This window comes from Choristoneura fumiferana, chromosome 2 (genome assembly GCF_025370935.1).
Source record: "Choristoneura fumiferana chromosome 2, NRCan_CFum_1, whole genome shotgun sequence".
NCBI lineage: Eukaryota > Metazoa > Arthropoda > Insecta > Lepidoptera > Tortricidae > Choristoneura > Choristoneura fumiferana.
This window is the reverse complement of record NC_133473.1, coordinates 595,726-620,454: the sequence shown is the minus strand read 5'-3', so window position 1 is coordinate 620,454 and position 24,729 is coordinate 595,726. Positions and strand designations below refer to the sequence as shown.

The window sequence follows — 24,729 nt, the reverse complement described above, 5'->3', positions numbered from 1 at the left end:
TGTTTGTAATGACGTCTAAACTGCTCAACCAATTTAAATGAAATTCGGTATACAGATGGTTTGAGTCCCCGGGAAGGACATAGGATAACTTTTATCCCGGAATATTGTGTAGTTCCCGCTGCATTCCAATAACCGAATTCAACGCGGACGGAGTTGCGGGCAACGGCTAGTATTTCTTATAAAACAGATTCGTTTTTCATTTGATTATATTTTTAAGTAAATATTTTGTAACATAAAATTAAGCACGTGTATTTCGGACCAAGCGATGCAGCACACATTTTACTAATCTGTGGCGTGTGCACATACCACAGATTACTACAAAATTGCACGCTTCACCACAGAGGTTCTGCTAATTGACCACCAAATTGACGCTGTTTATTAACTCTAATATTTTGGTAAATACTGTTTGTGAGAATGTTTATTCTATTTTTTGTCTTTTGACGTAGAGCTAACTATTTCAATTGTTTCTGAAGTTTTAAGAATAAATTTCAGTTTTAATAGTTAAGTGAGTTTGCGATGACATTTGCGCGCACCCAGAGAATGAATACTTGCCATTCTGTTTTTAGTACCTACCTTAATTTTCTGCAGTTTTTTTTCATGAGTGTGTGCATTTGTTTCGTTGATTATACACTGTAAAACGTTGTACGATATACATGTGGAATGAAGACAATTTCCAACTCATTAAATTTCGAAAAAAAAACTCGCTTCGCTTATTTTTGAACATCACCAAAACTCGTTGGGAATCACCTACTTTTCACATTCGTATTACTACTTTTAGATCTTTATCAATCATTTAAATATAACAGAGTTTGACTTTGACAACATCAGAGACTTGCAGATGCATCCTTAACCTTTTACCGAAGAAATAAAGCAGCACAAGAAAAAGAAACGGTCATCCATTAGAAATTATTTTATTTTTCATATAAATACTAAACTCATTTTGGCCTACTTTTTATTTTGCACGGAATACTCAGTATACGAGCACAGGGCAATAAGTAACAAATTTATATTTCTTTTCGTTTTATCTCAAACAAAGTTATACCGTCAAGGCCTCGCTATCGAAAAGAATAATTTCATTTTACTTTTGAAACGATTATCTTTAGAAAAAGATAAAGCTGAAGATTGTTTCAAATGTAATAACGGTACTTATGCCCCGCGACGACAAATGAAACGAGATGATATTAAAATTGACAGCGACTTACAAACATTTCATTGCTTTTATCTAAATACTAGAGTTTACCTATGGCTTCGCACGCGTAAATTATTCGATCTGGTAGTTACAATTGAAATTCCGGGATTTTACAAAATTCCCCTGGGAAATCCCAAAATTTATATCGTGATGTTCATTGAGCTTGTGCTAAGAACAACTGTCCAAAATTTCAACTCTAAACCCAGCGGTTGACATTTCAAAATTTTATCCCTATCTCGTGGGAATATCAGGATTAAAAATTGCCTATGTGTTATTCCAGACGTCCAGCTACCTATTATATTAAATTTCATGACTCTAACCCCAGCGGTTGTTATTTCAAGATTTTATCCTTATCCCGTGGGAATATCGGGATAAAAAGTAGCCTATATGTTAATCCAGGGTATATATTACTTGTATGTCAAATTTTATGGAAATCCGTTTTTGGTAGTTTTTGCGTGAAAGAGTAACGAACACACATTCAAACAAACATCCATCCATCCATACAAACTTTCGCGTTTATAAAATTAGTAGGATAGGATAGGATGAAATTCCTTTTTATTATAAAGAGATGAGAAGTTTCGAATAAACTCGTATTAAACAAAAGCAATAGGTAACTAAAAACTGCAATAAACTTAACAACAGCTCACAAAGCCTGTAGCTACAGCTACTAAGCTTGGTTTAAGCACTTTATCTCCTCAGCTAATATTTTCCAAAAACCCTTCAGCTACAAAAGTATGCAAATAGTCTCCAAATATTACCCCCACAAAGAGCCCTTTAAGGTATTTAAGCCGCCAAGCCCCGCCATCTTGAAGGATGATTAAGTTCACGTACTTAATAGACGCGGTATTAAATCGTAGATGGTAGAGCAACACGTTGAATTATACCAATAGCACAGATTATCCTTAAGTGGCTACTCGCTGTTATTTATTTTATTATTTTTTTATAAATTTAAATATAATTGTTTTTTTTGGATAGGTACTGCTCTAATTATTTGATACTAAGCAAACGTGGATATAGCTGATTCAATTAGTGTGCAATAAGGAAATATTTTTCCTACCACGAACTAAAAAATATTTTATCTCACGAGGTTTCCTATCAATATGTTCCTAATATATAAGCACTTTTATAAATTACTTTGAAAACCTTTAACGGTTCAGTTTTTCCTTTTGAGGTAGGGAAACCTAAAAATACACTTAAATAGCAATCACTCCACAAAAAGGACGGAAACTTTTAAAATGCTGTTGTTGGTAATGATGAAAGAATATCTGTACTTACAAGTTTTACGATGTCTACCTACAACCTGCTTTAAAAATGTCTACCAACTTTTGGACAAGGCATGTTGGTATTTTTTCTAACGTGAGAAAATTGGGCTCTATATTCCATGCCTTTCACTTATCAACGTCAATGTCACGTCAAATATACCGTATCAGGGAACACCTACTTTATAACCGCCAGGAGCAGTCATGATTTATCATACATTTTCCGACTTGCCGCTCCGCTAACGTCGAACTTAAGGTGGAACGATTTCCATACTAATTTATTTTTCCAACCATGTGCACTTGAAAGATTATTTGAAACTAAAATCACATCTCTTAACGTTTATTTCGTTCTTTAATTGCGGCATTCTTTAATTATGTAAAGAAAGCTTTTGATTAATAGCTTAATCTAGATGATAATTTTAGTTCATATTTGTCAATATGTGAGTGGACGGCGACAGTATCGTACGCCAAAGGCTCGGTAGTAGTGTGCGTTGCGGCTAATTCGCCAAGTCGCCGTCAATTCGAAGCTAGGCGCCACTGTCAGTTTTCGTTTGATTTGTCTGATCAAAATCAAATAATAATTAATAACCATTTTGAAGCACGTGCCCTTTTTTAAATATTTTGCTGGCCATCGGTACAAATCCCTTCGATCAAAAGACTGAAGCGAAAAGAACAAATGCGTTGCCAATTTTTTTAATTTCCGTAAGAATTATTTCTTTCGAAAAGAAAAAATTGCGTTGCACGTACGGTCAAGGACTTAAATTTATGAATGAACTAAAATAATTTCCTTGCTCACCCGCGACCTTACAATAGCTAAGCATATGCAAAATATGCGTGTTCATGCAGTTCCTCCACCTCCACACTGTAAGAACACACACAAATCACACAAACCCATCCATCACCACCACCACACTACACTGACGCGTTGAGGTGGAGGAACTGCATGAACACGCATATTTTGCATATGCTTAGCTATCGTAAGGTCGCGGGTGAGCAAGGAAATTATTTTAGTTCATTGATATGGACCTCCGCAAAGTAACGCCTGATTCAATAAATTATTTAAATTTATGAGCCACCATGGAACCATTTCACAGTAAACGTCATAGTGACATCGTATTAATTAACAAGGAAAACAGAATGACTTTTCATATGACAAGGTTCCACGGTGGCTCATGAATTAAAGTCCTCGACCGTACTTCATCATCATCATCATCAGCCTCTAGCAGTCCACTGCGGGACATAGGCCTCCCCCAAAGAGCGCCATTGCGCCTTGTCCTCGGCTAGACGCACCCAGCTTCTACCAGCAGCCATTCGTGGATCGTCACCGACCGTGCGTACCTACTAACAAATAAGTATGGAAAATTGCATATACAGTCAAACCATTTGCTTCCTGACCCACCGTAGAACGCTCTCACAGTAAATGTCATAATAAATTCCCTTGTCAAGCAATGCGATGTCACTATGACTTTTTCTATGAAAAGGTTCCACAGTGGGTCACGAGTACGTCTTATAAATAAGGAATATCACTGCAATTTTCTGCCGTCAGAGTGCAGCACTAGCACTAAGTGTTAATGGTTTTTTGAGTATCTTAAAATGTCCGTAGGAAGCCATAATAGCATATTATTTCAATTCAATTTTTGGAAATATAGCTCTATCGTTATTATCGATGTAAATATCATGTTATTTTGTTACTCATAAAAAAAATATCATGATTTCTGTAGGTACTAATACTCTTTGGATAAAATATAAAGAGAACTGACGTTGTCATTTGGAATATGTACAGTAAAAGTAAAAAAGAAAAACAAAAACATCTCAACTGTCAAGTCAAACTGCGATTTTCTAATTCGCTATCGATGAAGCTATAGTTTCAAGAGAATTAAATTGTAATTCGCATTGCACTATGGAGCCACGAACTTCGCGAAAAGACTATAAAAATCATCATTACTCTGGTCCCAGGAAAAATCGAAAACGAGTTCAGGGACAAATGAAACGTTATCACGGAGAAATCAAAAGGTAAGTACCGTGGAAACCATATTGCAGATTGTGGCGTTATTTCGAAAACATAACCTGGCTAATCTGCTTGTTGTTGCAGTCGTAATGAAGTATGGTGCAAAAAAAGGAAAATGGATGACGATCCCAACATTAATTCGAGTTCTGCGTAAGTGAAACATAAATATCCTTCACACATATAGTATATAGGTAATATTATAAATTTGAAAGCTTCTTCCATTGGTTGGCAATCAAGTACTGTCCGCTTCAAGCGGAACATTTTCCCACGCATGACTAAACTATGGAACCAGCTTCCCGGGACGGCATTCCCAGAGCGGTACAGCTTAGGGATCTTAGCCTATCAATCTCGCAACGGGCCGGCAACGCACCTGTGATACCCCTCGTTTTACCGGTGCCCATGAGCGGCGATGATTGCTTCCCACCAGGTGACCCGAATACATTTCAAATTTACCACGAGCTTTGCGGTGAAGGAAAACATCGTGAGGAAACCTGCACAAACCTGCGAAGCAATTCAATGGTGTGTGTGAAGTTCCCAATCCGCACTGGGCCCGCGTGGGAACTATGGCCCAAGCCCTCTTGTTCTGAGAGGAGGCCTGTGCCCAGCAGTGGGACGTATATAGGCTGGGATGATGATGATGAGGTGACCCGAATACTTGTTTCCCCTCTTATATGAAAAAAATAAAAGGTCACGACTGATTGGGATGAAATTTGGTATGTAGATAGCTGGGCGTGTAAAGTGAAAGCTCCTTCTTATCACGATATACCCACGAGATCGGGATAAAATACCAAAATTTCAGCCGATACGAATTTTTATTGAATTTATTGAATCAGTGTTACTTTGCATAGGCCCATATATCAATAATTTTTTACAGTGAGGAGGTGGAAGAACGCATGAACATGCACATCCATACTAATATTATAAATACGAAATTGTGTGTATTTGTATGTTTGTCCGTCTTTCACGTCGAAAGAGAGCTATGGATCAACGTGATTTTTGGCATAGAGATAGTTTATGGGCCAAAGAGTGACATAGGCTACTTTTTATCCCGGAGAAATGCTCAGTTCCCGAGGGAACGGCGCACGATCACCGAATTCCACGCGTGCGAAGCCGCGGGCAAAAGCTAGTCTTGCATAAATGTAGCTATCATATAAGGTCGCGGGTGAGCAAAGTAATTGTTTCAGTTCATTCATATTACAAATTGACCGTGGGTATTTTATGTGCAATGTTATTTTATGAATTAGTCAAAATCCTGGAATTCAGTTCAACTATCGGTTCTGATGGCTTACGCGTGCGAAGCAAATGCCAAAGTTTGTGAGTACGGACCATCCATAAAGTACATCACACCAATTTTGACCATTTTGCAATTGTTTTGTTGGTTATGTTATTCGAGCGTATGTATTTGAATAATACCGTATGTGTGTATGTTTCATGCTAAAACGGCTTTAGGGATTAGTTACGAGTAGTACCTCAAACCATAGAAATCTATGATCTGATGTTAGAACCTAATTTAATTAGTATGTGGATAGTTGGATACCTGGAATAATACATATAGCGTCACTGCTTTGAAAAAATCTGGTTTCTAAAATCAATACGTGTCAACAAAATTAAACCTTGACATAACTAATTTTCACAAAGTTCACTCAGAAAAATTACTTATTTTGTGGTACGAGTTTTTTTTAAGCACCTACTTACTTTTAATTTTTATATTCAAACGGAATGGGGATAAAGCATACTACTTGTAATAATATTATCAATATGAAAGTTTGTGAGTATGTTTGTGTGTGTGTGTGTTTGTTTGTTGCTTCTTCACGCTAAAACGGCTTGAAGGATTTTTTTGAAATTTGGTATGTTGATAGTTAGACATCTGAAACAACATAGAGGCTACTTTATATCTCAATAATCCCATAGGATCGGAATATAATCTTGAAATTTCAATCAATGGCTGGTTTAAGAGTTAAGAAATTTTCCGCGGGTAGTAATTATTATAAAATACAAAACCTGCGCACAAACCTGCGACAGCAATTCAACCGTGTGTGTGAAGTTCCAATCCGCACTGGGCCTGCGTTGGTAACTACTGCCCAAGCCCTCTGATTATGATAGAGGTGTGTATATATATATATATAAACATATATATGTGTGAGTGTGTGTGTATGTTTGTTACTCTTTCACGCTGAACGGCTGATGGATTGGAATAACATATAGATTAGTGCTTATCCGGATATTCCCACGGAATCGGAACAAAATCCCAAAACTTTAACAGCTAGAAGTAGAGACATGAAATTTATGATAATGAAATCCACTGTGTCCATCTGTCTGTCTGTCTGTCTGTCCGTCCGTCCGTCCGTTTCTTTGTTCGGGTGAAATATTTCAACTCAAATTCGAAGTGGATATCTTCAACCGATTGAGCTGAAATTTTGTATAAATGTGATGACAATGCAATATTATAATGACATGCAGCTGATCTGATGAAGAAACTAAAAGGTGACCATAGGAACTCTCTAATAAAACGACATAATTTCTTTGAGTTTGGACTCGTTTGATTCGTCTTGATGAGTACTTTGGTAACCACGGGAAAAAAGTACAATCAGCAAAAAAACTTGTCATATTAGAATTTTTAACAAAAACTTATTACTGAACTGTTTTTAAAATATTGTACTTAGGTACGGAACCCTTCATGTTCGAGTCCGACTCGCACTCGCGATTTCTTCATTATAATAATTAAAAATGATAGGTATCACTATATAAACATAGTAACATGTGGACTTGAATCACCCTCAGTTGTTAACTTTTACAGAATATGAATATGCTTAATTTTATTTTTGCTACAGATATGTAAACGAAAAGCGACTACTCCCTGTCATAACCATGTAAAGAGTATTTTATATAAAAATAATGTTTTGACCAATGACATGGCTTATGGCCAGTACAACGAATCAGTGGCCAGGACACTGTTCATAGAAAAACTGCAAAAAGCTGTTCGGCCAGCAGGGCTTTTTATTGATGAAGAGTTTGGTTTTCTAGGTGCTAGCCCAGATGGTGTGTGAGCCTATTTCATAACAAAATAATTACATATTTCTATTATATGTACATATCATCAATAAAACACTTTTGTTTACTTCAATGATCAAATTGCAGGGGTTATAGAAAAAGAAAAATCACTTCTGGAAATTAAATGTTTTCCCTCATTAGCTCGTAGCAACCAAGACATTTTTTCCGCTGCCAAAAGCCGAAAAAATTTTCCGCTCTATGTTGATGACGGTGGTAGTTTACAAATAACAAAAAGCACAACTTCTATTATCAGGTATCAATCACTTTTTACTTTTTTTATTGCTATTCATAAGACACATTTTTAGGGTTCCATAGGCAAAATGGCAAAAAACGGAACCATTATAGTTTTGCCATGTCTGTCTGTCTGTCCGTCCGTCTGCGGCTTTACTCCGAGCAGTGTTAAAAAGCCGTAATTTTGCACGGATGTATGAGCAACTATGCCAACGAAATGGTTACAAAAAAAATCATGACTAACCTTATAGTGTGGGGTATCGTTGGATAAGTTCTTTTAAAACTACTGGGGAGTTGCCAAGACGATTTTTCTATTCAGTGATCTTCTTGCGAAATATTCACCTGCACCCTACCCCCCTACCCCGCACCCTAAGAGTTAAAGTGTTGGTTAGCACAGTAATTATGTCAAATATACAAGGAAAAGCCTTTATAGGGCTATGTTCCACATACGATTCTCCACTCCACGTAAGATTTCACATACAATTCGAAATACAAAATCCTTAAAAAAATATTACTTAATTTTTTCGTAACGGCTACGGAACCCTATCTTTGGCATGCCCGACACGCTTTTGGCTGGTTGTTATATTATAAATGGTTTTTCTGTTTCCAGATCCAGGGCCAACTGCGGGTTTGTAAAATGCAAAAATGTTACTTCGTCGGATATATTTCTCCAACATATGATATAACCGTATTAGAAATAGAGCGCGACGAAAAATTTTATTCGTAATATGTTACCAAAATTGGTGACATTCTATAAAAATTGTATATTACCCGAAATAGTACTTCGAAAAGTTGGCAAAAACCAAAAATGTTTAGATATTTCACTGTGTTAGGTGCTGCCCTTTTTCTTGTTTCTTTTCCTTTGGCTTTTATTTATTTGGATCTTTTAGTTTACGGGTGCACGAACGTGCAGCTTTTGCAATCTATTGTGATTCAGAACTGGCCTCTGGCCGTATAGTAATATTATTTTTATACGATAGTCAGTTCTACGAGCGCATATGTGAGCAGCTTTTGCGAAGGTAACGTACATCCTAGCGGTAACGTGGTGTCGTATGGAATTCAAATTCACATAAAAAAAATACGAAAAATGTACTAAATTATTAGCTTATTAAAAAAATTGTACTACACGTAGTTACAAGAAAACAATGATCAATCTGTTACCACCAGGAAAGATACTTCTTGGGCAAGCGCTATCAATTTCCCTATGAAGCAGTCGACTTTTCAAATTTCTCGTGAATCAAAAAAAATGTGCGAAAAATGTACGAAATTGTACACTAGTTAAAAAAAATTGTACCACCCGTGTATAGTAACGAGAAAACAGTGATCAATCCGGAAGTATCCTTCCTGGCAGGCGCTATTTCATTATGTAGCAATCGTCATAAAAAAGAGTAAGTAGTACTGAACGTACACTTTTCTCGTAACTACGGGTAGTACTCTTTTTTTTAATTTGCGTACAATTTCGTACATTTCTCGTATTTTTTCCAGGAAGTATCATTCCTCGTGGTGACAGATTGATCATTGTTTTCTTGTAACTACGGGTCAATTTTTTTATTAGTTTGAATTCCATGCGACACCATGTCACCGCCAGGAAGTATGACACTTGCGAAGTAAAGAAAGAAAGAAGAAAGAAAATAATTTATTTATAACAGCAATGACACATAAGTACATTTTGTCAAACTACATATTATGTAAATAAACAGTGGAATGATGGCCAAAATTGGGTCAAGGTACCATGGATAAACCTTCGGACCGTTAGTTGTATGACATAGGTATTGTTATTTGGCAGTCGGCTGGTAAGCTGTGTAGAGGTATGAGGCTGGCGTGAAATTGCAAGGGCCTGCAGTGGGTGGGAGTAGGCTGATTTTATTCATATACTTATAGATGTAAATAAATAAATAAAAACCTGACGTAATAATAAACTGTTTTTAATTTGTAGTTCAATAAAACCTTCAATTAAAAACATCGTGAGGAAATGTTCATACGCCTGCTGCGAAGTTTCCTAATCCGCACTAGGTCAGTGTGGAAAATAATACTCAAGTCCTCATTGTGCGAGGAAACCTGTGTGTGTCCAGCAGTGAGACGTGTGCGGATCTGGAAGATGATAATGACAAAATTTTCCGCTCGTGCTGAAAATATCACGTTCCCGAAACGCCTATTTTTTCAAAATACTTCATTAGATTTTATTACATTCCCATTTTACCTGATGTCCAAAATAAGAAATTCCACAAAAAATTACTTCCTCGAGTAATCTCTTCGATTTTTGTAATTATTAGTATTTTGAAAAGTGTGTTATTCTGGTAACGTGGTATTTTAGGCACCAGCTAAATTTTCCATACACATAGTAGTTTTTGATATTATGACAGGGGATAAAATTAGCTGAAAAAAAAAATTTGTTTACAAATTAGGTCAAACATTTTTAGCTACATGTTTAAAAAAATAATTAGGTAGTAGTTACCTCATACATTCACATCATTAATTGAGATCCCAAAAAAAAAAAAACAAAAAGATATAAACCACACACCGGGTTTGATCCCGAAGATTCTAACCCGTACCTAGCATGAATAGACGCCAATGCAACTAGTCCAATCTGCAGTTTGAACGAGACGTCGAAATTAGCAATCACTTTTGTTGACGACAAGTTATAAGCATGTGTGCGTAAATATTTCAGTCACCGCTGCCGCGTTGTTATAAGTAAAAGTGAAACTATTTTTTAAATTAAAATACATCTGAAATTTAGTAGGATACATTACAAATTTCACGCTATTGGCGGGCATGTACATTATTTTTTAAAAATATCCAGATTTTCATTGCTAAAAAAAATAAAATACGTGGAATTTGCACACTAACGTCATCTACTGGCGCTGTAGTGCCTAGCTGACCGTGACAAACGACCTTAAGTTGGGAAGTTTCATACGGAAATTTGACATCGATGATTCTTGCCAATATAAATTGTCGTACACAAAGCCTGAGTTTACGGTTCACGCTGTCATATCATTCTAACCCAACTCCGTATTGCCTTATGTTTCTGACACTCGCTATGGTAATCAAATGACAGATTTCGCTTACAAAAACTGTCATTTGATTGCGATTGCGAGCGACAGAAACCTTAGGCAATACGGCCTCAATATTGAAATGTCTGTAACCCGAAATCGGTTTTTTTGTGGCACTTTTGTTTCTCTGGGTACTATGAATCCTTACACGGTTCACGTCTACATCAGAATACTTACCGAAGGCAACCTATCGTGACCTTGACCCTCAGGATATAGGATAAGTCAGGATAAAATAATACTGTGTGGATCATTTCGGGTCAGGCACGCTTCACTAGTTCACCCGCTCCCTGCTCTGTTATTATCACTATTAGTATCACTAATTTACATCAAGATACAACCAATCTGGTTGTCACATCTACACCGTACATTGGTTTGTACGATTGTGGGCCATAAATCAGTCATAAATCAAGACTAAACATGTCGTGGACATGCTCGCCTGCAGCTCGCGTAATTGACTGCTCTCGCCACATATGACCAGTTGATGAATTTATTGTGAGTATTAGGTCAGTGGTGGTGACGTGCTGATTAATCGAGACACGAGGCAGCGTGTCAAGTTAGGATTGTAGAAAATAGCGTTGTTTTTCTAAGCAGTTCGTTTGCTCTGAAAAAAAAACCAGACAACTAAGAGTCGGACTCGGGCAGCCAGGGTTTCGTACAAATTTGTATGTAAATAGATCGTTGATGAGTCTCGAGTCTCGAGAATTTTTCCCGTTTTATCCCATTGTTTTTTCCTCTAAAATATTTAACACAATGGAAAAAAAATATAAACGAAATATAAAATGTTATTATGCTATTCTAGGATTCGAACTCGGGGCCTCGTGACCCGTAGTTCAAGCGTATACCACTACGCCACCTTGATCTACGCAGAGAGTATCGAAATAAATAATCAAAGAAATATTTTTTTTGTGATGGAGCAACAAATCAGCTATTTTCCTTAACCAACAAGCACGACACTCGACTTAGATGAATACTCCTTGATTTTTTCAACAACTGTCGAAGAAAAAATAATGATAAAGATCGAAGATTACAATATTTAATAACATTTCCGCGTTAAACACAAGGTTATTTTGAAAATAACCCAAAGATAATTAGCGAAGCAGAAAATTAGGATTCTCCCGAGTTGGCTCCTCCAACCCAAGACCGCGGTGCTGCGGTCCATAGAGCCTCTACGCCGTAGCCGCTCTACGCCGCACGTAGCCATAACTTAATTTTCTCATCGGAGTTTTGTTTAGAGAAATGAAAATTCGGCTCCTGCAAAGTTTTTATTTCGTTTATGTAGCTGAAATACAAATATTTTTATTGGTCTTAAAGGAATCGTGTTATCGTTCTTTCTTTTTCTGATACAGAGCTTTAATAGCACTTTTAAAACTACGCAGTTCGAAAGTTTGGAACGTATTTTGCGATCTGTATTTACATTTTCAAGGACAACACTTTAGAAAGTTTATGGACTAACAAACTAGCTGTTTTGTTACTAGTTTGTTTATTGCTATACCGTTGGGAACTTTGAAAATTTTCGGAATTAAGAATATTGAGTGAATTTTATCACAATCCGTGTTTTTGATCTCAGTAAGGTTAAAAAATAACAGATATTGAGTAGATGTCACAAGAAACTGAACAGCTGGCAGTTTTCTCGGACAAAGAATGAGCTTAACAATTCAGAGAGGGAACGCTGCCAGCATCTTCGAAACTTTGCCTAAGGGGAGTCCTTTTAAATATTTTTTAATGTAACTGTAAGCTTAAGATACCTACTCGTAGTGGTAATTATTTATTTAAGTACTCTATTCTGTATTGAAAATTGTCAATATATTGACAGAATTTTCTATCATTACCTTGTCGTGGTCTAGCAATACATTTTCTGTTTTCACAAACTTTCTTCTTTTCTTTCGAATGACAAATATTAATTCGTATTAAGTTTATTAGTAATAACGAAAATCGAAATAAATAATTGACCACAGAAAAAGGTAGACATAAGCTTGTATATCTAGATTAATGAACAAGCTTTTTGTCTACTGTCAAAGTTTGTCTGCCTGCAGAAAAGCTTCAAGAGCTTATTAACGAAGCAATAAGTTATGTCTAGAATGTAGAAATTGTTGAATTCCAAGAAAACTTTACAAGTCCAACAAATCTTAATAAGGTTTTCTGAATTTAACGTTAAACAAAAACTAAGTTTTAGTTCGCGAAGAGTACGAGTACTCCTTGTTCTATTGATTTTATGACTATAAAGAAAGTACCTACCTGCCGACTTAATCATAACTAAGATGTATGGCTTATAAAATAAATGAGATTAAGAAAAAAAATAAGTACCTAGGCGACATTTTCTCGGCATCTTTTGAATTAGTTCAGCTATTTGGCAAAATATGGCGCCACCAAAAAAATAAAAATAAAACCTGTAAAAACATTTATTATTTAGAAAAGTTAAAACAATCCCACTGGCATTTCAAAGTTTAGTATCTGACAAAAGGCTGCACTAGGCCACCAAGGCTTCAATAAAAGTTTTCCAATTTTCCGAATAAATTGAATTAACTGTTTAATTTATGAGTTTGCCCTATATTTAGCAACGCAATAAATTACCCTCATGCGGATTTAAATTAATAATTGTATATTCCCTGCGGCCCACTGATATTTGGATCGAGGCCTCAGGTGCGAACACAACCGTTATTATCATAACTATTACTGTACATTAAATAAGGTTATTAATCAAAAATAAAATTTAAAAAATCAAAAACCTGAATGCCTAAAAAAAAAGCCTAGTGGTCTAGAATCTGTTAGGTAATTAATGTTCAACAGCCGGGACCTATTCAAAATCGTGACCAGCTCTAAAATTCTTGGTAACGGGTACCGATTATTGAACTTCAAGTTACTTAACACATTTTAGACCATCAGAGTTATTTTATACTTTTTATTTTTTAAGGCAGTCGGGCTATTGATTTTTCAAACTTATTGTTTTTTTAATTTTTTTTTTACTGTGAATTTGTTTTTAATAGTTTATTGTAACATAATATTCCTATATTTTTAAAAATGGACTAATTTATTAGCTTTCTTATTATATAGTATACTAGCTTTTGCCCGCGGCTTCGCCCGCGTGGAATGCGGTTATCGCGCGCTATTCCCTCGGGAACTGTGCATTTTCCGGGATAAAAAGTAGCTTATGGCATCTCTATGCCAAAAATCACGTCGATCCGTTGCTCCGTATCTACGTGACAAACGGACAAACATACAAAAACACACATACTTTCGCATTTATAATATTAGATAGACTTTTAAAACTCGAACCCGTCTTCAAAAATTAAATACTTGGTATTTAATTTTTAAATACTATAGCTTTAGTAATTCACATAGAAACAGTACAGTTTATCTGTGTATTTATTAAACATGTACACAACGTTGGTTTTAAAACAGGTATTTTCTCCTTTCTGACGACTGGCTTTGTTCACCCCTACCATCAAACGACATACTACCAAAACCTTGTACCCATTGCCTCGTCGCGCTTCTTGCAGCTGTTCGCTTTTTCTTTTATATACGCAATGTGTTGCTACAGATGATTTTTTTCTTGTACGTTTTTAATGCTGAAAGTACCGTGGTACAGGGTCTCATATTCTGTGGCGAGATGAGACGGTTGGCTCGAGGTGATAACGCGAGGTACTATGTTACTGTTGGGTTATTTTAAATTGTACAGAAGATGCCGGTATTTTGAAGGATTAACGAAGAGTCAAGCATAGTTTAAGCTCAGTTGATGGGTGTTAGTAAAAGTTAAAAACATACCAAGTGCGAGTCGGATTCACATGTTCTATGAATATCAAAGCTAGCAAAGTCCCTTTCCTGTACGCAATGTGGGGTCATTTAAGATGTTTACTGACTCTGACAGACAGGCATAAAAATGAAGACTTTCACACTTTTGTTGTTGATTGTATAAAATATACCTTCATTCCAAATTTCAAGTTTCTAGGACAACCGAATGTATCAGATGTGTATGTTTAAAAATTTTGAGTGACTGTATTTTGTAATGGCGTTGACTTAAAAGCTTACCAAAGTTTAAAAGTTTAGTTTAAGCTAAGGTTTAGTTTAGTTTAGTGATTTTTCTCCGCTTCAATGGGTAGCCTAAATATTTGACACATTGATATCTAGTACCTTACGGCACTAGACTGGCTGTTTGGAACATAACGCGCGGCGCATCAATCATCAATATTACTTTGACACAACCCCTGTCACGGACGTCAACAAACTTAGTGAAACCGTCGGGTGACAAGCAAAAGCCACCAACTACCACTTACAGTCAAGAGGGATAATCAAACTTATGCACAGCATCGTAAGGTTTAATATTCCACTAATCTTTTTCTGCAGTCAGTGACTTTTGCCTGCCAGCCGACGAGGTTCACAAAAATGCGCTGTGAACCACTTTTGTGGGCTGTTTTGATGTAAGAATTTGCATTCTATAATATACCTACCTAGATGTCGATGATTTGACATTATTTTCAATTTGACACCTCGACAGCAAAACGATTCTATAAGGGTTACGTTTTTTCCTACTGAGTTACATAATCACAAAAAAAAATACTATTGTTTTTTGACAACTTCTTATTAGCTGTGTTTACTCATACAAACCCACACACACACATACACCAAATTTCAAGTCATTCTTGTCACTAAAAGTGGGTGAAATTCCACTTGTAAGATTTGACCCAAACCCAGACAAGAGATAAGAGATCTGGGTGAGTGGTTAGTTCCGAAAGAATGTAACGTCTCTCGATGAGAGCGAAACATAGATGTGCTGCTGCTTAAGTAGCGTAGTAGAAATAATGGTCTCTTTTTCTGGTTTTTCTGTGCATCCATGTCTCAGTTTGTATTTTCGATATGGTGTTACGGGATGACCGTAAAAGTAACAAATTTGGAGTTGAAATAAAAAGTACAACAAGACTCCAACCAAATAACCAATCGTGAAAGTCTTGTCTAAATTGTTTCTAGGACCACTTGTCCCGCCATCTCCGCTTGGGTCTGCCTCTGCTCCTATGCCCATCCCTCGGATCCCATTCGGTTACGATCCGTGCCCATCGGTCCGGGTGCATGCGGCAGATATGTCCAGCCCAGTCCCACTTCAGCTTGGCGGTCGTGACACCCACATCTGTGATACGAGTTTTAGAGCGCATGCATTTCCAAACATGCATTTCCAAAAAAAACTCTCATCTCAAACTCATTGCCTTTTTTAGTGGCATTACGGTATCCCAAAAAATATTGAGAGTAGAATGATCTCACCGCATATCTGCTTTCATTTAAGCAAAAGTCGTTACCAACAATTTCATAATAAGTTTTTTTTTGGTCGACTGGATGGCAAACGAGCAAATGCGTCTCCTGATGGTAAGAGATCACCACCGCCCATAAACATCTGCAAAACCAGGGGTAATGCAGACGCGTTGCCAACCTAGAGGCCTAAGTGATGGGATACCTCACGTGCCAGTAATTTTACTTTTACTTTTATTCATTTTTTCAGTGGACATGAATGCTATTACTCGTTGCATCAGATGGTATCATTCTCATCATGTCAGCCGAAAGACGCCCACTGCTGGACATAGGCCTCCCCCAAGGCTCTCCACTGAGGCTGGGCTTGTGCTTTCCGCATCCACCGCGATCCCGCGATCTCAACCAAGGCGTCGCTCCATCTTTTTGGAGGCCTACCGACAGCTCCGCGGACGCCATTCGAGAACCCTTAATTTGACCTCCCCCATCAGTCGTGCGAGCGATGGGCCCCACCCACTGCTACTTCAGTTTTTTAGGGTTCCAGAGCCAAAATGGCTAAAACTGAACCCTTATAGTTTCGCCATGTCTGTCTGTCTGTCCGTCCGCGGCTTTTCTCAGGGACTATCAATGCTAGAAAACTGTAATTTTGCACGGATATAAATGTAAACTATGCCGACAAAATGGTAGAATAAAAAAATAAAATAAAATTTTTTTAGGGTACCTCCCATAGACGTAAAGTGGGGATGATTTGTTTTTTCTCATCTAACCCGGTGCGGGGTATCGTTGGATAGGTCTTTTAAAACCGTTGGGGGTTTGCTAAGACGATTTCGATTCAGTGCTTTGTTTGCGAAATATTCAACTTTAAAGTGCAAATTTTCATTATAATCGAGCGTCCCCCCCCTCTAAAGTCTAAACAGGTGGGTGGAAAATTTTGAAAAAATTCAGAATGGTAGTAAGTTTATCAAACTTTCAAGGAAAACTATAACGGCTAAGTTTGCTTGGGAATTATTAGTAGTTTAAGAGTAAATAGCAGCTAAAGGTATAAATATACCTAAACTTGGAAGATTCCGTATAAAATACGAAATTCTGAGAAAAAAAATTACTTATTTTTTTCGTAATGGCTACGGAACACAATTTTTGGCGTATCCGACACTCTCTCGTTTAATATACCGCCTTTTGTCTTAAGAGGACAGAATATTATCTCGTAACAAAACAACGACTCGATAAAATACACATCCGCGGAAAAAATACAAACACACGTATTGAATCTAAACATAATTGTATTCAAAACTTACAAACAAACCATCTTATTTTATTCCCTTTCGCGCCGCACACGTGGAAACTTCCCTTATTTCCCTGAAAAGCTATCACTCGTACAATTTCAAAGGGAATTGCCCGTGGCTAGGGTGACCAGACTATTGGTTTTCAGTATAATGGGCTAAATACAGCAGTCAAGAAAGTGAACTATTTTTTTTTATTCGACTGGATGGCAAACGAGCAAGTGGGTCTCCTGGTGGTAAGAGATCACCACCACCCATAAACATCTGCAACACCAGGGGTATTGCAGACGCGTTGCCAACCTAGAGGCCTAAGATGGGATACCTACTTCACGTGCCAGTAATTTCACCGGCTGTCTTACTCTCCACGACGAAACACAACAGTGCAAGCACTGCTGCTTCACGGCAGGATTAGCGAGCAAGATGGTGGTAGGAATCCGGGCGGACCTTGCACAAGGTCCTACCACCTGCAAAACAGGAAAAAATAAATTTTAGCAACATCTGTCATAATAATACATATTATTATGTATTTATGAACTAAACGTTTCTATTTCTATTTCTATAACTAAGAATATTTGTAGATTCAAGATAACCTTTTGTGGTTACTCATCATTATAAGTAAGCCTGCGTAGATAGGTGCCTCTAGAGATAAATCTTCAAATTTTTCAATTTGACGAAAAAGTTAAGCATCAGGTAGTTCATATCATTGAACTGAGTCGTTTGCCGAAGTTAACGGATATCAAAAAAAAACACGGTATATATATATTTTACATGTTGATATATTATTGTTAAGCTATTTTTGCTTTTCTCAGCAGGTACAGAGGTAAACAATTTTATTGATGGCAAATCAAAAGTCCCGATATGTCTCGACAAATCCAAACTGATGGTGCCCCCTGCCTGACCCTTCCTGTTGCGTGCAACTTTTTTCATTCAGGAAATAGTGGGCTTTGTTTTTAAATTCAATTATTTGTTTGCTGAATCGAACGAGATGGATGGAACGTGGTTTGAAGGATGCTGAGAAGGTCTGTGAAGGTAACGTTATGTTTCTTTATTTTTTTAACCCCCCACGCAAAAGGGGTGTTACAAGTTTTTTTTTATTCGACTGGATGGCAAACGAGCAAGTGGGTCTCCTGATGGTAAGAGATCACCACCGCCCATAAACACCTGCAACACCAGGGGTATTGCAAATGCGTTTCCAACCTAGAGGCCTAAGATGGGATACCTCAAGTGTCAGTAATTTCACTCTGACTCTGACTGTCTTACTCTCCACGCCGAAACACAACAGTGCAAGCACTGCTGCTTCACGGCTGGATTAGCGAGCAAGATGGTGGTAGCAATCCGGGCGGACCTTGCACAAGGTCCTACCACCTGCAAAAGATTAACGCCAATATCTGTTTGTTAATTTGGAGGATGTATTGTGTTGTGAGGGATGTGTTTTTTATTAACCAATAGAAACGCTTCATTTACATCGCCTCGCACAGCACGTCTCTGGTGGAAACAGTTGAGCGGAGTGAGGCGAGGTAAATGAAGCATCTCTATTGGTTAAAGAAAAACATATTCCTCGCAACACATCCTCTTACATGATTGGTTGAAATGCCGCTTTAAACGGATAGACCGATTTCAATGCGTTTTTTTACGTAACAGCGTCCTTGTGGTGTTTAAGCAAGTTTCGTTCAAATCACCTAAGGGGATCCCATGCCCCAATGACCTTCGATCTGAATTCCTTAGTTTTCTAATATTTATATGAACAACAACGGCTTTAAGCAATATAGTATCCCATATTTACTTTAAAGTTCACTGTCTTCGAGATATTTGGCAACAAAGTTAAACAATTTTAAGCCAAAAAACTAGTTTTCTGGCCATAACTTTTGTGTTGATTAGTTTCAAATGAAAATCCTCGACCAGTTTTTAGAGACGTCAAAGACGAACCCAAATATGTAGATTTCGTATATGTTAGATCTTTCACGTCAAAAGAGATACGAAATAAGTATTTTTTCAGCCAAAGTTTAAAAAAATCATACAAAATTAAGTATTATTTTTTTTCAAAATCCGGTTAACAAAAATTTAGATAAAAGATTGGAGAACCGATAGCCGTTTGACTTATAATTCTATCTGTAGAGCAAAAGTAGGAGATACGATTCAAAACTTGTCAAAAATCGATGAAAACCTCGGGTAGCCCCTTAAGCTGTTTTGGAGGTATTGGTGTTGTCTAAGTTGATTTAGTTATTTAAAACCTTTTTATAAAATTATGTGACTTGACAACAGTAAATCCTCACGACACGAGTAAAGAAAATATCCTGAAAGCCGTTGATCCGCAAAAAAAAACTTTGTTTTCCTATGTATGACACCGTAAGGAAACCTGGGAAAACGAGCAAAGCAATTCAATTATATGAGTGAAGTTTCCAATTTGTACTGGGTTTGCGTGAAATCTACGGCCAAAGCCTTCGCGTTCTGAGTGAAGGCCTGTGCTATGTAGTGGAAGGTATATCTATAAGTAGGCTGGGATGACTACGAAGTTTAAATTTGTTCGAAACCCTCAGTACGCGAGTCCAACTCGCATTGACCTTCTTCAAGGCAACAGCTAGCTTAACCTAAACATTGCAGATTTAAATCACGATCTTATCAACGATAACCATGTCTTGCTAACCAGGTTTGCGTCTGACATTGACAAACTCCTGGAGGGGCGGACGTAGCAAGCAATAAATAACAATGCAGATGCACTTGTGCACAAAACCGTCCACTAATGTCCGGAACAGCAAACAATAACCGCCATATGATATTCATGTTCTCACTTGCTTTATTGTTTTCTTTTGCTGTATTTTGTATGTTGATGAAACTGAAATCGTTTCAGAATTACTAATTTTTTGACAAATTTTTATTTATTTTATAAATTAAAGCTTGACAATTCATGATAACGATCAAAAAACATTTTTAAGCTACTTTTACGTATAACAAAATTATAAAGATTTGAAAATATTAGACAGAGAAAGATATACTTGCATGTGACCACGCAGTTGCGCCAAAGAAACTGATGCATAGATTTTTCAAAAAATCAGGATAAATCCAATTTTTCAGCCAAATTATTTTTTCTCTTCGCTGTTAAATATCTGTATATCTACATTTTTCTAATGTATAGGACGTGTATAGGACGTTGTTAATTCAGAAGTTGTCAAATACAACATTAAACATTGGCATTGCCTATAATGCTGCCAATAGCACACCTAGCATTCCCGATGTTTATGACGGAGAATGTCTAGTTAGACTATCCTGTCGTCAAATATCTAGTAGGTTTTCGTATTCCAAAAATTATTTTAAGTTGTTACACTCTTAAGGTTACAGCTCACTACAGCCACCCGGCACTCGACCAGCACCACCTCGCCTCGAGCGGTTAGTATTCTTCATATGGATTTGTATGGGCATGCGCTCACTACATCAACTCCGTAGCGTCACCGGATCGCCTCACTCGCGAGGTAGCCACGCGCGGACGGCGAGTGGACCACTCCACTAGCCGCACGCTTGCGATGCGGCGCTCTCCACTCTCATACCACCCCCATTCATTATCCCCCTACTCGGAAATTCTTGGACCGCGCGTGGACCACCCATCGACAACGAGTGGACGCCGAAAGTCGAGGCGGTGCTGGTCGGGTGCCGGGTGGATCTAATGAGCTTGTAACCTTTAACAGAGTGGCCATGATCATCGGCTTATCATCAGTAGCGAACTTTCATGACGATTTTCTTGGGAATATAGTGGGGTAATTTCCCCTTGGCTTCCACACCATAGTGCTGGAGTGAAGAGTTCGTAGGTGGTTAACTCTGCTACCCACTCTTAGATCAGGTATCTTTGTCACCTTTTACGAGATCCACGGGAAGAGATGTGGCCGTTCTATTCTAAGGCAGGACACGCCATGGACAATAATTCTGAAGATAGTTTCGTACAAAATATTTTCCTTTTGTACTGGAGTATTCTCCTTGTTATGTACAGTTGACGCGAGCGGGCCTCAAAGCTGAGAGTCCGATAATCAGAGCTCGCTTCGCTTTGTTGCCGGCTGTACCGCATTCAGATTAAATAGGGGTAAGTGAGGTTAAAAGATGACCGCGAATTTTATTAGTATCTATGTTAAATAAAAAACTTCAAAATTTTATTAGTACCTAGTAAAAAACACAAAAACATGTTTTAAAAAATGTGCAATGGCTCGATTGAAATAATTTGTCCATTAAAAATAAATCATAGGTAGTGTTTTGAAGAACTTAATTATCAAAATATATGAACTTGATAGTTGATAAGTAATATCATTTGATAATAATGCGATTTTTTCAGAAGTTGTCATCTTTATGTGGAGATCGTGTGATTCTTATAAAATTAACCAAACCTTACCTAAAATCTATCTGTAGATTACACGATATAAAAGTTCGTATTAATTTTGACACGTACCTACCAGAAAAAAAAAGTTGAGAGCCGGGAATCTGATAAAATAAATGATAAAAACTTGTTGACAATAAACGCTTCGAAAATAGAGTTTTCTTTGTACTTAAAGAAAAAAAACTATCATTTTTTTGTAAAAGTATTAAATCCACGGAACCACCACAACAAAACATATACTTTTCATTCTGGACACAGTGTCCCCGTGTACTGTGGAACGAAACAAGCATCAAAGAATGCGGCCTCATCGCTTTTGAGATCTTTCATAAAGCATTGATACTTTTGTGTAGAGTTCATACACAAAAGGATTTGGTCATTTGAGGAAAAATTTTGGGCGGTGCTGATGAGGTTTTGGATGAAATGTTCTGATTATAGCGGAGATATTGTTTTGTGTGTTGCTTTAGTTTTACTTTTACGGATGTTAAATGAATTAACGGATAACTCACGTCTAAAACCGAGTTTATCTGGACATGTTTCGGGCTTATTCGTAGCCCTTCTTCTGGGAACTGCTCGATGGTAGTTTCATGTTCCACGTCAGGATGTAAGTTTATGAGCTAATTGAGGGTTAATGGCATCGACTTGATGTTTGGTATGCACGAGTAATTTAGATCACAATGCCATATGCCAATCATTATCATCATCATCCCAGCCTATATACGTCCCACTGCTGGGCACAGGCCTCCTCTCAGAACAAGAGGGCTTGGGCCGTACACACGCACCATTGAATTGCTTCGCAGGTTTGTGCAAGTTTCCTCACGATGTTTTCCTTCACTGCAAAGCTCGTGGTAAATTTCAAATGTAAATACAAACTGACATATGCTAATACAATCAATAAAAAGTACATTCAATAAAAATATTTTTTTTTGTAAATTATTTGATTATTTTACTAATTGCTCGGTTCACTTATGTTTTGCAAGGGTGTGTAATGATCGGTATAACAACACTTGGTATAATTTGAAAGGATATAACAACATTTGGTATAATTTGAAAGGATAGGTGCTTCACAGAACTTTTTTATAAAATAAACCTAACCTAACCTAATCCAAAGTAAGTATATCCAATCGAATTAATAACAATAGAAATAATTTTGGTTTTTAAGATAAATTACATTAGATCAAATGAAAATTATATCAATTGTTGCATATATCAACTGTTGTTATATCCTTCGTTACGCACCGGTTTTGCAACCAACGTTTGGCAACCTGTTTCATTTCGCAACTGTTTAATATTTCTGAAACTGTAAAATATTTCAGGGTTTCTACACGATGGGCCTGAAAACAATCCTGAAATATTTAGAGTTTTAGAGTTTTAGAAATGAAAAGTTGCGAAAAATGAATCAGGTTGCCAAACGATAGTTGCGAAAAGAACGGATAGAAAGAACGGATACGGTGGTTTTCATATTTGGTGTTACAAGATATTATCCGATATATTTGGTGTCCGCTTGCGTCAGAAAGTCAAGGCTCCCTGAATAGTTAGCTTTGGCTCTATTTAGCTTGTGTGCTGCGGTAATGGACATGTGTGCGGGTGACACACAATTACCCACGATGCGACGCACACCGCAGGAAAGTTGTGGTCGATTGGGTACACAATCATCACCGACATCCCAACCTATAAATGTCCCACTGCCGGGCACAGGTTTTTGAGAATTTACAGCTTGGGCAGCGTGAGGTCTCCGAAATGTCAAATCTCATAGTTTTTGGGTGAGCTACGCGGGTTTATTTATAATTAGAATAATTTTGTGAATATTTTGCATTACCTGAACTATGGCAATTATGCGTTACGGGGCAATGAATATTTGTGTTTTTGTCTTTCGGAAACTTTTGTCCTCCCTTTTTTTCCGAACAAAACGGGACTACGCAACACTGTGGTTGCTCGATATTTTCTGTGGTACGGCTTTAAGGTGTATTAAATATGATTTTAATCTAAACTTTGTTTTCACACCCATAATAACAGACTTTGAAAGCCAACTTAAAAACCTCACGCAACAGTGGCGCCATCTAGAAAAACAAAAAACGATAGCCCTCATTAGCCCCAAACATGTCAAGCTGAACTCGATTTAAGACGTGAGCTATCTGGATTTATTTCATTAAATACAAAATATCACGTCAATACTCGCATAGCTAGCACTGTAAACGAACCGCGCGACCACCCGACTTCTTTCCTGGAGCCCTCTATGCGATGGAAGGAGCAATGCATTCAGTGAGACGCGTCACCGCCCGCAAATGCATAGGAAATCGAGGAGTTCTGCCAACTCCTCTGAAAATACTAAACGTTTCGATATTCAATCTGTGAATGATGGTTACTACACAACCGGGACTTATTCTGATTAAGCTTATAACCTAACCAACAAAAAGTTACAGTCACTTCAAAATTCAATATCCCAAAAACGACTGAACCGATTTTGATAAAACCTAGACAGAAGAACCATTGCTAGAAACACTGCTTTCAACTAAAAATCGCATTAAAATCGGTTCGCCCATTTAAGAGCTACGGTGCCACAGACAGACACACACACATAGCGGTCAAACTTATAACACCCCTCTTTTTGCGTCAGGGGTTAAAAACGGATGAAAAATATATTATTATTAGCGTGGAGAAGCCGTGGTGGCCGATTGGTTTGACCTATGGCATCTCAAGCAGAGGATCGTGGGTTCAAACCCCGGCTCGCACCTCTGAGTTTTCGAAATTCATGTGCGGAATTACATTTGAAATATACCACGAGCTTAACGGTGAAACAATGAAAACATCGTGAGTAAACATGCACAAATCTGCGAAGCAATTCAATGTGTGTGAAGTTCCCGATCTGCACTGGGTCCGTGTGGGAACTACGGCCCAAGCCCTTTCATTCAGAGAGGAGGTCTGTGTCTAGCAGTTGGGACGTTACGTACGATAATTCCCGGTTGAAGTTGTAGTATGTATGATTTAAGGTTTTTGTGACAATCTAGTTGGCGCGGAGCTTTGACAACTTTGAAATATGTGTTACGTTGATGATTTGCTTAAATAACTAAATTG

General features: G+C 37.5%; 1 protein-coding gene across 4 annotated transcripts; it reads left to right on the top strand.

Moving 5' to 3' along the window:
* Nucleotides 1-3,593: 3,593 nt before the first annotated feature.
* On the top strand, nt 3,594-8,442 carry LOC141445599 (uncharacterized). 4 transcript variants are annotated; one of them, XM_074111440.1, is made up of 5 exons: nt 3,594-4,461; nt 4,541-4,606; nt 7,288-7,495; nt 7,595-7,760; nt 8,349-8,442. In XM_074111440.1, exons 3-5 carry the CDS (start codon nt 7,369-7,371, stop codon nt 8,422-8,424), a joined length of 369 nt encoding a protein of 122 aa, XP_073967541.1. In that variant the 5' UTR covers nt 3,594-4,461; nt 4,541-4,606; nt 7,288-7,368; the 3' UTR covers nt 8,425-8,442. The 4 variants fall into 4 exon arrangements, 2 of the variants coding, with proteins under 2 accessions (XP_073967541.1, XP_073967542.1); XR_012453339.1 differs by lacking the exons at nt 7,288-7,495; nt 8,349-8,442 and having other exon boundaries at nt 7,595-8,306; XM_074111441.1 differs by lacking the exons at nt 7,288-7,495; nt 7,595-7,760.
* The last annotated feature ends 16,287 nt before the right edge of the window (nt 8,443-24,729 follow it).

What these genes read in the sequence shown, in the direction of transcription:
- LOC141445599 (XM_074111440.1), top strand. Translation starts at nt 7,369, where the DNA reads ATGGCTTATGGCCAGTACAACGAATCAGTGGCCAGGACACTGTTCATA. An exon ending in TCTAGGTGCTAGCCCAGATG is followed by an intron (nt 7,496 to 7,594) that starts GTGTGTGAGCCT and finishes ATCAAATTGCAG; the next exon opens with GGGTTATAGAAAAAGAAAAA. An exon ending in AGCACAACTTCTATTATCAG is followed by an intron (nt 7,761 to 8,348) that starts GTATCAATCACT and finishes TTCTGTTTCCAG; the next exon opens with ATCCAGGGCCAACTGCGGGT.